The sequence below is a fragment of the Lissotriton helveticus genome, chromosome 2_2, assembly GCF_964261635.1.
Source record: "Lissotriton helveticus chromosome 2_2, aLisHel1.1, whole genome shotgun sequence".
NCBI classification, from domain to species: domain Eukaryota; kingdom Metazoa; phylum Chordata; class Amphibia; order Caudata; family Salamandridae; genus Lissotriton; species Lissotriton helveticus.
The window spans coordinates 345,597,972-345,613,351 of NC_136060.1; the positions used below are offsets into that span (position 1 = coordinate 345,597,972).

Sequence of the window (15,380 nt, forward strand, 5' to 3'; positions counted from 1 at the left end):
ACCAGTCCTTATGACATTCTTGCTGACTTCTTATGTCCATCCTTACATCAAACACGGCACTTTTCAGGTATAAATATACCGACGTTGCCCTAAGCTAAGACACGGTGGTGACGAGCTTGGAGCAGCGCTACTTGCCGGAGAGCCCAGCTGATGCAGAAAAGCCCACGGACGCTGCCCCTCCCTTTTGACACGCTGAGAGAGACGCTGCCTTTTCTCCTGCCGAGAAATCCAGCCTCCGGCGTTTCCAGCCGCCCTCGCGGGTAACTGGGATATCGAGTCCTGAGACAGAGATACCAACCCTCCAGCCTTCTAAATCCCAGGTACTGAACTGACTAACCCCTTACAGAGAATTCTTGAGTCAGATTCTTGGCAAAGCAAACTTAACTTAAACTGCTACTTACTTACTCCCTCCCAAGTATTAGGCTTAGGTCAGGTACACCGGGGTAGGCGTAGTTAGAAGCACCAGTTGAGTACGATTAGTCAATGTATATATGTATGTATATCTTTTATCCATTTTAAGTATCATATGGCTAAGAAACCATATAAATGCTTTTACAGTATTATTTTATAATTCTTTACTGTATGCGCTTTACTTAACTATAAGTATTGCAATAATAGCGATTCATTTCTCTTGTATGAGAAAAGAGACTGATCAATAAATAACATCTTTTATTGAACCACGCCCATCTCTTATTTCTCTACAAACTGGTGAAACTAAGAATGCACGTACTGACTGAGTAAAATAAGTTGTCTTTTGTTTTCACACGACTCTGGAGATATACTCTTGATTAGGGGAGAGCAAAGTTGTCATGTTCTATGGTTGTCAGAAACTAAATCCCTTCTTGTCTATCCAGGGAGGTTAAACTCCTCCTTGCCTATTCGAGAAAGTTTCTAGTGAACTCTGAGCTAGCTGGCACACATAACTTTAAGTCTAATATCGTCAGTAGAAGACCTAGTTAACCACAGTCCTACGTCTATACTATTGAAGATATTATTCCAATGCGCAGAGCCTATTGGGAAAATAGGAACTACACTACAAATTCTGCTTGTGTTATAAGTCATTTTTCTCATGTGTTGTGGGGTTCGGCCTCGATCCTTCTCCCCTTGCTCCCAGATGAATCTTACTCAGTTACTTCATGGTGGCTGACAGGCAGCTAGATTGCGTATTCAATGTGCCATGGATACCACAGAGTTTGTCGGGTGAGCCATGGCTCTTTCAGTAACACTTTATTGGCCTGCTTGGCTACGCACCCCTAGTTTGTCGGAGGCTGTTCAGTCCGCTTTGGTGACTGTCTTTTAATGGTCAACATCTGTTAGTCACTCAACCCGACTCAGCTTTATGCCATTTTCAGGACAGTCGGAGTAGAGCAGACTCTTAGACCCTGTTTACTATACCTTCTGTTCCTCTTCTTCCTCCCATACTGAGCTTGTATGGGTACAGGCTCTTTGATTACCTTAATATGTCAGCCATTCTAGGGCAGTGCTTATTGGCGCTTTCTTTCAGACTTCACCTATGGGTGGCACCCAGTGAGGTGCTCCTGCAGGTATTTTATTGCTTCTTTAACTGTCAATGACCGGTTATGGTCCCAGTTATTTTGGATGCTTATTGTTTTATGGGCATATTGATTTTCAGCGCCTGTTGATGCAAGGTGTTCTTTTGCTTTTATACCCAGGTTCTAGTTGGGGTATTTTGCTGTAATGTGCGGATGCACTGTAGCCTTGTTCCTTGTCCTACAGGGTACTTCATCTGTATGCATTCCTACCTATGTTTCTGGCACTTTAGTACCCCTTATAAGGGACTTCAAATTGTGTGCTTTGGTAAGATGGTGCAAGAGGTTTCTCCTTGCTTCTACCCCTTCCCCTGTTTTGTTGAGTTTATTCTCCTCACTAGCCAGGGGTATTTTCCTTACACACTATCTGGTGCCATTTCTTTCCAAGCAGACTCAAAGGAAAAGGGTATAGTTCTTAGCCTATAATATACTGTCTGATCCTATCCTAGGCGGTATTCCTTCTTTAGTCTCTTTCAGGCGTTGGCACTCCTTGCACTAGCTCTCGCTATCCACTGACAAGAAGAACTCTAATCTTTTCTATTACTCTCAAGGCTTCAAGTGGGTGTACCTCGTCCACATCCTAACATTGGCGGAGTACTCTGGCAACTCCTTCCCTTCTATGCCACTGCATAGACCATTTTTCATCTACTTTGGCCATGTGCAAAGCTGTTGTTGCTTTTTCTCTTTTGGGAAATGTTTTTGTGCTTTTTTGGAAACCTTTCCATGACAATTCCAACCCCAACCTTTAGTTACTGTACTGGTTGTTTTTTTCCAGATGTTGCCTTCTATCCCTCTTATGGGTTTATGGCTGTTTTTTGTCTTACGTTTCTTATTGAACATGTGTTCCTTGACTACCCTCTCTTGGGTTTGTTTCATAAGGAGGTTTGGTGATCATTTCGGAATCATTTTCCTGAGCGTTTCTTTCACTTCTCGTGAACGCAGCTAGGGTTCAAACCCTGGGCGTTCGTTATCTCTTGAACCAATGGGAATGTAAAGGGACGTAAATCCGAATTGGTTTTGGTACTCTGTGCAGTGTCTTTGAACGCAGTACATTTTTTTCAAAATAACATCCAGTGTTCGATTTTTGGTAAGCTATCGCCTTTAGTTGATAGGTGTTGGTGGATTTCGCTTTGTGTGCTCAGTCAGTTTTGAGATCCTTGTCCTTAGATTCTTTAATTTCTACGATCTTGCCACAGAGTTTCGGCAAGAACCAGGAAGCAAGCTGCCCAAGGAGAGGGCAAGTCATTACCTGATGAGTTAATTGCCACTGTACATTGTATAGTTGCATTGCCACTATACAGAGCCACAGTTAATGTTCGCATTAAGAAGAGCTTGTGCCTTAGTTGGGAGGAGTTAGATTCAGACTGGTGTGACTGTATTTTTTACACACCATGGTAATTGCACTCAGTGGTACTTGCCCTCAAGTGTATTTGCACAACACTGTGGCTCTTCCGGACCCACTCACCTTAGCAGCTTTGGCATCCCTTCCGTGTTCACAGGGTTCCACACCTAACAACTCCTCAACCTGAGAATAAGAATCTCCTGGTTTGAAGGTGGTCGGGCAACAGTGCTGCCACCAGCATCATAAGTTGTAGACTTCACCCTCTCACAGTCCTGAATGGAGAAGCCCCATGATGTGAGTCATTCTGTGAAGTAGCTGGGCCTGTGGAGCTAGCCTGCGGCTGACAGCTGTAGGCAGAAGCAATCCGAGGATATCCAAAGGACCAGGACTCCCCTGCCCCCATCTACAGCAGCAGACCGCGCTGACCATCGTGTGAGTAAGTGGGGTGGCGAGGAGCAATTCACAGAAACTGTTGCTTAATTTTAGGCCAACAATCAAATGCACAGGCTGCCGCTAATAGCCGAGGTGTGTGTTGGCGGAGTACTGAGGCTACAGTTATAAGGTGTTGAAGGGTCACAGAAGACAGATTGTGGCAATGCATTGTAGGGAAAGCGACCAGCAACAGACTGTGAGGGCTACATAGGCATGTCATCAAGGTGCCGACATGATTGTGGCTGGAAATATGGACATGTGAGGACGAGCTTGTAGAATGCAGAGATTTGTAAGTGCAGCTCACCACATCTCATTTTTAGCCAAAGCACACTCACAAGTTCACAATTATAGGTCCAGAACCTCCACAGTCAACCTTTGTCACAGATCCTTGGTCAAGTCAGTTGTGCATACATAAAAGCCATTGGGGACCACACCATCTCTCATTACTTATACTGGATAAATAGAAACGAGCTATTGCAGACTCAATACTCTTTTTGGTACATTGAGCTCGTTCACAGTATCTTCCTAATAATCTAGCATGCCAATTTGCCATAGAAATATATTGTGTGTCCGTATAGTTCTTTCTGATTTATATTTTTACTTAAAATTAATTTGAAAATAAAGTGGAAATTCCTAGATTGACTAAATGTAATCTGATTCTGTTATTGTAGCGTACATTATAGCTACAATTCGTATGGTATCTCGCCAAAGACTGATTTAGTTAAGTTCAGGTATGTAATGTTATTCCAACTTAAGACCAATTTAATCTCTCTGGTTTCACAGGAATATGAAGAAAGAACTGGGCGAGCTCAGAAGTCCCCACCTCCCAGGCAAAGCGTGAGGAAGAATCTGGACTTTGAACCTCTTTCTACAACTGCACTTATCTTGGAGGACAGACCTCCGTAAGTCCTATCTTATTGTCTGTGATTCTAGTGAAAAGTAAATATGAATATAGAATACAACTTGCTCGTTGTTAATTGTGCATATTCTTTGTTTTTTTCTCAATATACTAATGTGTGCTGGGAATAACAACACACAGTTGAGCAACTGGGTCTTAAAAAGTTAATTTCCTGGGAATATCCTCTACTAATACATGGGTATTCAGCTTCCCCACCTCACTACACATACTGTGCTCTCTACCATACCATGGGAATTCTACTTTACCCTACAATATTATTGTCACTCCAGTTCCTGTTCAACACCTTTGGTATGCCTCTTCCAGACTTCATTTTTTCACTTCTCTGATTTCCCCATTTTCATCAGTTGCATCTGACTGTACATCATGTGGAGGTTGTGCAAATCTTGTACACAAGTTGCTCGTAAATATTTATTTATCCCAAGCAATGTAATTATTCCAAATTGTGCACTTGAAAAGTACCAGATGTTGTATTACCAATTTATTTGCATCAATGCTTAATATGTAAATAAAACCCAGATAATTACTGGAGTTTAACTCCACAATCCGAATGTGTATCTGCTCATAAAATGCTACACCTAATTCCATGTCATTATTCAAATGCACACCTAAATAGTACCCTTCAGCTTATTGTTTGCAAGTAAGCATTTAATGTAGGACGGACCCGAATGCCCTCTGGTCTTTGTGCATTTCTGCTTGCCACTTGGATACGATATAAGCATGCCTTATAGACTGACAAGGCAGCCAGAAACATCCTCTTGATAAGCCGCATAAGACCATAATAATTCCACACATTCTCGAATGTCTTCTGCTAGCAAGCACAGCTTCTGCTGTGGCACGGCTAGGCAATTGTTACTTCCACAGCACAGCTCATAACAAATGTAAGAGGTCTTCCTCAACTAACACATGCATCTGAAATCAAGGTAGCGTCCCATCACAGTGGGTGTTAAATTGCATGTACAACTAAGAACAAATGATAGTTCCAGCCAAGGTTTACTGTTGTACAGTGCTTTGCTCTTCCTTGAGCCTGCACTCTAGATTCCTTCTTGTGTTCTGTATTCTGGAGCGCTCTCCCTGCCTTCTTGGCAGTTGGAGCCCTGGTCGGACTTGGAGCTGACCTACTGTCTCTGTGCTGCAATAAAGCTCAATTTAAGCTTACCTGTGCCTGTGGACCTTACTTGCATTTTACATCATTTGGCGACTTGATGTGGTGTGAACTCCGATCACTGTCTCCTGTGTCCGCTGCAGCCTTAACTCGCTTTCCAGAGAAGTAGTGCCTCAACTCCATCAAGAATCTGCGCGTGTGATTCAGCGTTGATGAAGAAGTGTGGCCTCCGTTTCTTCGGCGATAGCGACTTCGTGGTGATCCTCTTCTGGTAATTTCTCCCATTTCCTGCTTTCCGCGCAGCGTTGACGTCATCTTCACCAACGTCTACTCTGCTGCAACGCGTATCCTGGCAACGCGATCTCCTCAAGCAGCGACGTCACCCGAACCAACCTCCTTTGTTGGTGAGTTGCTAAGCAACGCTTTGCCTCTGAGCGCGTTCGTCAAGGGCGCAGAAGCTATTGACTTGCAACGTCGGCGTGTGACGCGGGACGCTCACGCACGACGCCACGACGTTGTCAGCCATTTTGGACAGCTTTACCGTTACCTTGGTAACGCGCCGATGTAACGCGCCGAGGTGCACAAGACCTTCGCGTTCAACGCGTAATCTTCAGCAAGTGCCTCCCAGCTCCGTTTTAAGGCATTTAACGCTACATAAGTTGATCTGTACTGTCAAAAACGAGCATTTCAAAGCGCTTGAAACGAGTGTGACAAAGCTGACAAAGCTGTAACCAGACCATCAGCTGCATTAACAGTAAGCATTTGCTTCATACTTTTGTTTGCTCCACTGTTAGGTGTACTTAATTCTCTATACCTGCTGACATTTGCTAAAAGTCATGTCACAATCAATCAATGTTGCCCTTCCTCCTCAATTCTTGTCAGAACCAGGCAATCCTCCTATAGCATGGGAAGACTGGATAGTTATGTTCCATAACTATATAGAGGCTCTAGATGGTGAGGATTATTCGCCTAAACGTAAAAAAGCACTGTTGATGACCACGTTGGGCAAAGAGGGGCAGCGTTTGTTTAGATACCTACCACAAGTACTACCTGCAGGTTCACAAGCCGATTTTGACGAATTTAAAGAAGCTGTCACAAGACTTGAAACTCGGTTTGGCAAAGAAGAGAATCTCATTCTTCAGAGATATAAATTTTATAAGAATAAGCAATTGGCTGAGGAAAGCATTGACGAATTCGTAGCAAGACTGCGTGAATTATCTATTAAATGTAACTTTGGGCAGATGGCAGACGAGCTAATAAGAGACCAATTGGTGGTGCAAGCCAACAATAGGAAGGTGCAAGAACGCCTATGGGCGGCTAAGAACCCAACATTGAAAGACGCAATAGAGCTGGCTAAAATTGTTGAGGAAAGTGAAAAATGCATGAGAGAACTGCAAAAAAGTGGGTTAGAGTCCAAGGTGACTGAAGTCTCTCATAAAAGTATTGTAAGTGACAATAGCGATGAAGAATCTGCTGCCATCGCAATCGTCAGAAAAAAAGGTTACATTCTTCAAAGAAAGAATGTGCAAGCAACATCTCTCAACAAGAATTATCATAAAATGTGTTCAAGATGTGGTACTTCTTCTCATCCTTTAGATGGGAAGTTTTGTTATGCTAATAACAAAGAGTGTCTAAAGTGTGGTAAAACGGGACACTTTGCTAAAATGTGTAAGAATAGGAATTACTCTAAAGTTACAGTTGTTGATGAATGCGATGTTTTAAGACGTGATGTGAACAAAATTTTAGTTTTGACTGACACTGTGTGTGCGTGTGATAACCAGAGGGGTAATCCTTTCAAGGATGATTTCATAATTGATGGCAAAACTGTTACACTCATGGTTGATACAGGGTCGAAGTGGACTATAATTCCCTTTTCCCTTTTGGAAAATGTTTGGGGAAAAAGAGCTTTGAAAGAGTGCGACATCTTCCCGTCTGGTTACCAAGGGGAGAGAATAGACATGCTGGGTTTCTTTGAAGCTGAAATTGTATTCAAAGGCAGATCAGCATATGGGAAAATTTATATATCAGCTGACGGTCCAGCAATCTTGGGCCGTCATCACCAATACGATCTCCATATAGTAGTTGATCCCAGGTCAGATAACCCAGTTTCCATAGTTGAGACTTCATCTGTAGAAGACATTTTGGCCAGATTTAAAAATGTGTTTAGAGACCAGTTAGGTGAGCTTATTGGATACTCTCATCGCATAATTCTCAAAGAGGGAAGTTTGCCTGTACAGCACAAGGTTAGAAGAGTGCCCTTTGCTTTGAGGGATGAAGTCAAGGCCACTCTGGAGGAAATGCTCCAAGGGGGGATTATTGAGCCCATTGAAGCATCCCCTTGGATTTCGCCTGTTGTGATCTCGCAGAAACCGGACAACAAGATCAGGTTCTGTGTGGATCTTCGTTCCCTCAATAAGTGTGTGGTAGCGGACGTGTTTCCCCTCCCCAACATTGGCGAATTGGTGTCAACCCTTAGAGGTGCAAGGTTCTTTAGTAAGTTGGACCTTAAGCACGCCTACCACCAAATTTGCCTGGACGATAGCTCAAAGCATTTAACTGCTTTTATCACTAGTGAGGGCACCTTCCAATTTACCAGACTACCTTTTGGGCTAGTCTCAGCTGCCAGCGTGTTCCAGAGACTTGTCTCTGAAGTTTTTAAAGGTCTTGACAAGGTGCTATTTTTTCAAGATGATATTTTGATTTATGGTAGTTCTTTACAGGAACACAATAAAATTCTACAGGATGTCTTACATAGAGTAGACGAGGCTGGGTTGACTTTAAGGAAAGAGAAGTGTGCTTTTCTCTTGAAAGAGATAGAATACCTTGGTTTTTGTTTGTCAGAGGATGGCATTAAACCCAAAAAGAATTTGATTGAGGCTATTGAACTTGCACCCCCCCCGGTTGATAAGGATCAACTTCGGTCCTTTATGGGCTTAATCGAGTTCTACTCGAAATTCGTAAGAGATTTTGCCTCTAAAACAGCTTCTCTTAGATCCTTGCTCAAAAAGGGTGTCAAGTTTAACTGGACCTCTGATCACCAATCCTGTTTCAATTTGATTAAGAAGGAACTCAAATCTGCCAATGTTCTCACCCCTTTTGACACTACTCGGTCCTCCATCTTGATGGTAGATGCAAGTGCCATTGGGCTGGGCGCTGTTCTTCTACAGAAACATGGCGGTGTCGAAAAGACAATCGCATTCGCTTCTAGACCCTTGTCCTCTTCTGAGTCTAACTACTCAGTAATTGAGCGCGAAGCTCTTGCTGCGGTCTGGGGTACAAGTTACTTTCGAACCTACTTATGGGGTTATAAATTTGTGTTACGTACCGACCACAAACCCCTTGTCAACATCCTTGCTCCTGGTGGAGCTGGTAAAGGTTCTCCCAGGTTGGCGAGACTGGCTTCTCGGCTACAGGACTTCCAGTGTGAGGTTGAATTCATTCATGGGTGGAAAAACATCCAAGCGGATTGTCTGTCTAGGCTCCCCATGCCTTCCACTGACTGTAGTTCTGGGACCAAGTCCGATGATCTCGCAGTTGCTGTAATAGAGGATGTCTTGTCTGTGTGTGGGGGCACATTTACTCGTGATGACTGGTCCAAAGGTATGGAGGAGGATCTGACCTTGAAGGCCGTCATCAGTCTCATTTCTAATGGTCCCAGGAGAGAGAGTGCAGTAAATCCCTCAGTCAGGCCCTTTTTAAAAATTTTGGACGAACTTTCCTTAGAAGGTAAAGATATTCTCATGAGGGGTGATCGTTTTGTTCCCCCTGTTTTGTTGAGAAAGAAAATTCTAGACTTGGCCCATGAGGGACACCTGGGTCAAAGTCTCACGCAACGTCGTGTCAAATTGAACTTCTGGTGGCCCTCTATTGATAATGACGCTGTGGATTGTGTTTTGAAATGCAATTTCTGTAAGGAGGGTGAGAAGCGCCTCAAAGTTTTAGGCTCCCACTCCTCTCACAAGATTTCTTTTGCTAATACTCCCTGGCATAGTGTATGCATTGACTTCATAGGCCCCATGTGTGAGCTTCCTACCGATCACAAGTTTGCAATTGTCCTTATCGACTGTTTTTCAAAATGGTTATGTGTGCAGTTTGTAAAGGAAATCACTACAGATGCTACTATTAAGTTTTTGAAGGGTATTTTCAACAACGAGGGGTATCCTTCTGTTCTCATTTCTGACAACGGGACGCAACTCACGTCCTCTAAAATGACTTCTTTTGTTAATGATTGTGGCATCAGGCATCAGAAGACGAGCCTTTACAACCCACAGGGCAATGGCATTTGCGAAAGGGTGAATCGCCTGGTTAAGGGCGTGATTCAAATGTTTGTGGATTCTGGCTCTTTTTCTAATGAGCGTGTCCAGGAATTGGTTTGGGCTTACCGCTCCACACCCCACAAGTCTGGTGAAAAGTCTCCCTTTGAGTTAATGCGGGGTCGGTCACCAACGAGCAAATTGACCCCTTCTTGGCTGAATTCCAGCCATGAAATTCCTTTGGTCCATGACAGTGCCTCCTCACCCATTTCCGTGGGTGACTTGGTCAAAGTTAAGCCGGGCAGACTTGCTAAGGGCCTTAGTAAATTTAGAGGTCCTTACAAAGTTAGGAGAGTTTTTCCCAACTTCATTGTTCTATCCAATGGTGAGAGCTGGAATTACCGGAGAGTAGCTCTCTACCAGAAATGTAAAGCTTCTTCTTTTGATGACCTGCCTCCTGCCAATGTAGATGGTTGTAATGGCTACTTATTGTCCTCTGGTTCTCCTGCTGCTCCCATTCCACTGTCAGCTAGTCGGAGGGAGGTGGGTGGTGGTGATGCTTCCACTTCCTCGGGTACCTACCTCAATAGGTCTGTTCTTGATTTCAGTTCTACTACTCCTGATGCTCCTTCCTTACCTTGTACTCCTGCTCCTCCTTCCTCTTCCTTATCTGATGTCTGCTTGAGGAGCCCTCGCTCCCGACGCCCTCCTTTGTATTTGAATGACTATGTACATTAGCATTTCCTTTTCTGTTGCTCTTTGTCTCTTATTTTTATTGCAAGGAGAGGAGATATGTTGTACAGTGCTTTGCTCTTCCTTGAGCCTGCACTCTAGATTCCTTCTTGTGTTCTGTATTCTGGAGCGCTCTCCCTGCCTTCTTGGCAGTTGGAGCCCTGGTCGGACTTGGAGCTGACCTACTGTCTCTGTGCTGCAATAAAGCTCAATTTAAGCTTACCTGTGCCTGTGGACCTTACTTGCATTTTACATCATTTACCACCCTTAAAAATCTGTTAGAAATCATTAAGGGAAATAATCCATGATCATAAAGGCTGGTCAGGGACTTGTAACCCTCACTTGGGCTATATTTTTGACCTCACCCGTTTAAACATTTGAATGGGTGCAGCCTTATAATAAAGGCCACTGGATGTAATCATCCAAGGAGGACCAAATTATGAAATAGTGCTGACTAAATTATGCCTGAGGAAACTGCTTACATGTTTTGCATGCTTTTGCAGTATTAACGTGCTATTTTGTTGTTTTAAAACCCATTGATACAAAATGGGTTCCAGTGCTCTGCAAAATTCAAATGGTTATTATGAAAGAAAAGTATACATGTTAACCAGATCATGTTTATGGTTCAAATATCTTTATTGAATTTAAACACGCAAGCATTTCCATGTACAGTTAGCTGTCTTCAAACAATATTGAAACAGTACAGCCGGGCAGTGCCAGCTGAGAGCGTGAATTCAGCCCTCGAGACAGCATCTGCCCATTGCTCGTGCATGGAATAAAAACTATAAGAATAAACAAAGGGAAAAGAAAACAAAGGGAACCCCTTTTTCTTAGGTACCCTCCTCCCGTCCAGTGCTCCCTGTCTCTCGCTAACCCCCCGTTCCTCCCCCACCTATGCTAAGCCCTCAGTGACCTGCTTAACATTCTGTCTTCCGAGGGTCTGTGAGGCGCAGCAGCCTAAGATATCGGGGACATGTGACTTCTCGGAATTCAGTGGCCAAGAGTGATAGAAATGGTTGCCACAGGTCATCATATGCGGATCCCTCTCCAGCCATAGTAAGTGACAGTTTCTCCATCCTGAGCACGTGCCATAATCGGTGAAGCCATCCTACAAAGGAGGGTATAGTGGGAGTACGCCAATGTGCAAGTATATTTTGAACCGCTGCGCCTAGTGCGGTAGCCATCTGTCTGCCCCTGTGGGATTTTAGAGGGTAGGTCAGGGATTAGGTAGACCTAGTCCTAGTAGCACATAAGCTGGGAAGCGCGGGATTTCTGTCTCGAAGTGCTTATCTATTTCATCTAACACTTGAGCCCAATAGGACCGAATGTGTATGCATTCCCACAACAAGTGCACCAGGTTGCCAGTCTGGCCACAGCCACGCCAACAAGTCGCCTCTCGGCTGTGGTCCATCGCATGTAGTCTGTCTGGGGTATAATACCAATATGTCACAACTTTCGTGAATGTCTCCGTGAGCCCCATGTGGTATGCAGAGTGTCTGGCCCTATAGTATATCCCCCCCCCCATTCTTTGTGACTGAGGGTCCTGCCCAGCTCTCTCTCCCATCGCTCACTACCCGGGTTATGATTGTACACCTGTGTGGTCTGTAACATCTTGTAGAGGTCGGAGAAGAGTTTGGAGTCTGTCGTGCGGGTGATGAGCCATCTTTCGTATGAGGATAAGCGTCTATCTGCACTAGCGCGGACCTGCGTGTGTAATGCCCAATGCCGCACCTGCAGATACCTTAGTCATTCAGTCTCCGGAAAGCCGTACTCCTGCCTAAATTGGGAAAACGGAACAACCCCCTCAGCTCCATACATGTGATACAGAAACCGGCAACCAGCAGACCTCCAATGTGCAAAAGCAGCCCCTTCTGCGCCCGGAGTGAAGTCGGGGTTATCGACCAACGGGGTGAGGGGAGATGGGAAGGTTGTAAGGTCGTGTTCGATATTAGTGGCATCCCACACCTCAGGAGGAACCCGGGTTATGTGCGAGGCATACAGGTTAGGTGGCCTGTGGGGCTTGCGCAGGAAAGAAATTTCCTACAATGGACGTGCCGCCACCGCCTGATCTTGAATTAACCAATGTTTCTCTGATTCCCATCTGCTCCATTCAACTAGGTATCGCAATTGTGCCGCTTGAAATTACAGTTGGAGGTTGGGAACGCCCAATCCTCCCATTTCTGGGGCAAGCGTCACCAGTGATCTTCGCAATCGCGGCTTCCGGCCATTCCAGATAAACTGGGCCAAGTCTTATTGCGTCTGACGAATCCAGCCAACAGGGAGGGTGCGGAATAGGTAAAGGATCTGGGGCAAAATAGTTATTTTAACCGCCACGATCCTGCCTAACCAAGAGAGAGGGTTGCACTTCCACCAGCCAACCTCGCGTCGGATTTTCCCACGAAGGATGGCGTAGTTGGTGGCAACCATAGCAGGGAGTGAGGAGGCCAACTTTATATCCAGATATGGGACGGTATCCACCGCCCATTGGATGGGGAATAGTCTCTGCAGATATTCCCGGGCGGTAGGGGACAGTGAGAGATCCAAGGCTATCAACTTGTCTGTGTTTATTTTGAATCCGGCCACCCGAGCAAAGGCGTCCAAGTCTGCCATGCACGCCGGTAAGGCTGTCTTCGGGTTAGTTAGTGAGATCAGCACATCGTCAGCATATAAAGTGATTTTGTGGATATAGCCACCGAACTTGATCCCTTCAATTGACGGGTTCTGCCGCATTTTCTGGGCCAGGGGCTCCATGTACAGGGCAAAGGGAAGGGGCGACAGTGGGCACCCCTGCCTCGTGCACCTCTCAATGGTAAAACTAGCCGCGGTATGTCCATTCACTCGGACCGTGGCCGTAAGGAATCTGTAACAATTAAAAATAAAGGTGCAAAATTTCTCCCGTATCCCCACCCTCTACAGTACTTGCTCCAAATAGGCCAGTTGAACGCCTTTTCGGCATTTATGGCCAACATCATATATTCCCCGGGCACTCGAGTAGCTTTCTCTGTAAGGTGGAGAATCCGCTTGGTATTATCTGACGTCTGGCGTTCAGGTATAAAACCCGCCTGGTCCGGGTCAATGAGACCGGGCATATGAGGAGCTAGTCGAGCGTCCAAAATCCCTGTATACAATTTAAGGTCAGCATTGAGAAGGGAAATCGGGCGAAATGCACAGCATCTAGGTCCGTCCTTCCCAGGTCTAGGGAAGACTGCTATGGAGGCTCCTAAAAGGCCCTTGGTATCGCTTCTTGTTCAGCAAATGGATTAAACAGACAGGTGAGGATTGGGGCAAGCACCGCGCAAAACGTCTTGTAGAAAATAGCGGAGAAGCCGTCCGGCCCTGGGGCTTTCGCCAACTTAAGGGGAGAAATAGCAGCGATAACCTCCTCCGTTTGGATGTTTTTATCGAGGTGTTCGGCCTGGGATGCTGTCAGAGAGGGCAGGGAAACAGAGTCTAAAAAGGCAACTCCCGCAGAGCTATCTGCTGGGCTCCCAGCGTAAAGAGTAGCATAAAAATCGCGGAATGTTTCCACTATCTCAGCCTCCTCAGATACGCAAGTCACGTCAGTCCTGACAATCTCTTTGACCCCTTGTTGCTGGTGAACCTCTCGCAACCTATTGGCCAACTGGCGCTCGCACCTGGCCCCCCGGTATAGTAAGCGTGTCGCAGTCGTAAGGCCGCATACTCTGCTCTATCTTGGTCGAGCGCCGTTAATTGGTGGCGCATAGCCTTAAGCTGTCGCCACACTCTCGGGACTCCCGTCCTTTGGTGCATTTGCTCCAGTTCCCGAATGCGTTGTGTAAGGTTATCGTGCTTGCACTGGCGTTCCCTATTGTCTGCAGTCGAGAGGGCAATAAATTCCCCCGAACCACCGCCTTCAGCGCCGCCCATTGGACTGCAAGGGTTGTGTCTAGGTTTGCATTATGAGAAAGGTAGTCAGTAATGGTGCCTTGTTCGTGCTTCACAACCTCCGCCCTGTGTAAGAGAGTGTCCCTAAGACGCCATACCCTGGATGGGCGCGATGTGGGTGGAAGGGTGAGAGTGGCGATTACCAGGGCGTGGTCCGAAAGTGAGGCTACCCCCATCTCGACTGTGGCCGTAAACCCGCGTACTGGGGTCGAAGTCAGCAGATGATCAAGTCTTGCGTAGGTCTTGTGTGCATTGGAGTAATAAGAGTATTCCCTTTCCAGGGGGTGAAAACTACGCCAAAGATCATGTAGGCCCAAGTCATGTAAACACAAGATTTAAGTCGCCCCCTAGGATGATATTACGGTCTGTAGTGGCTATGGTTTCAGTAAGAGCAGTCTGTAGGAACTTCTCCTGGCCTTCATTTGGAGCATACAAGAAGCCAACAGTGAACGTTAGACCACCTAAGGTGAAGCGGTAGGTCAGAAGCCTCCCCTTAATCTCAGCACCTTTATGCAGTACCTCCCCCTTAAACCGCTGGGCCACTAAAATCGCCATCCTAGCCATCTTGGTAGAGCTGGAGGAGAACAACTGAGTGGGGAACCTGCGGGACCGCAGCCTATAACAATCGCGCGCCAGCAAATGGGTCTCCTGAAGTAAACATAGGTCAGCTTGTGTGTTCTCTAAGCATGACAGTACCGCCCTGCGCTTTACTGGATTAAGTCCCCTCACATTGAGGGTAAGAGTCCTAAGGGTGGAAGCAGGCATACTCAATAATCAGCAGGGTCAGGTTTGTACCTGAGGAGCTATGTTTGGTGCCTCTAATGCAGGCAATCCCTAGATATGGGAAGGCAGCCCTTACACTCGGATCTACGCTAGCACTAGATAAAAAGCGAACATGGAGCACTGGACACCCTCCCTCAACCCCTCTAACAATTCCTAAACTGCAAAACATGTGAAGGAAACAAAAAAAGACAAAACTACTTAGTCCATCAACCATAGTTGATCAGTGAAAGGATATCAGTGTGATTCTCCAACAGGAATGTCCCTCCCGCCAACGGCCTGGGCCTTAGGAAATCAAACAATAGGCCAGGTATAGAGTCTAGAGTCTGTCGGGCTGGGTGCTGGGAAGATCAGTAGAAACCGC

General features: G+C 45.7%; 1 protein-coding gene across 9 annotated transcripts in view; it reads left to right on the plus strand.

The window, feature by feature from the left end:
• The window catches only part of TBC1D14 (TBC1 domain family member 14), an 830,696-nt gene that overhangs the window by 504,583 nt on the left and 310,733 nt on the right, over positions 1-15,380 (plus strand). For all 9 annotated transcript variants that reach the window (XM_078678508.1, XM_078678510.1, XM_078678509.1 and 6 more), the window contains one exon: positions 4,108-4,226. In XM_078678508.1, coding sequence (XP_078534634.1) covers positions 4,108-4,226 — 119 coding nt within the window. The remainder of the gene's footprint in view (positions 1-4,107; positions 4,227-15,380) is intronic.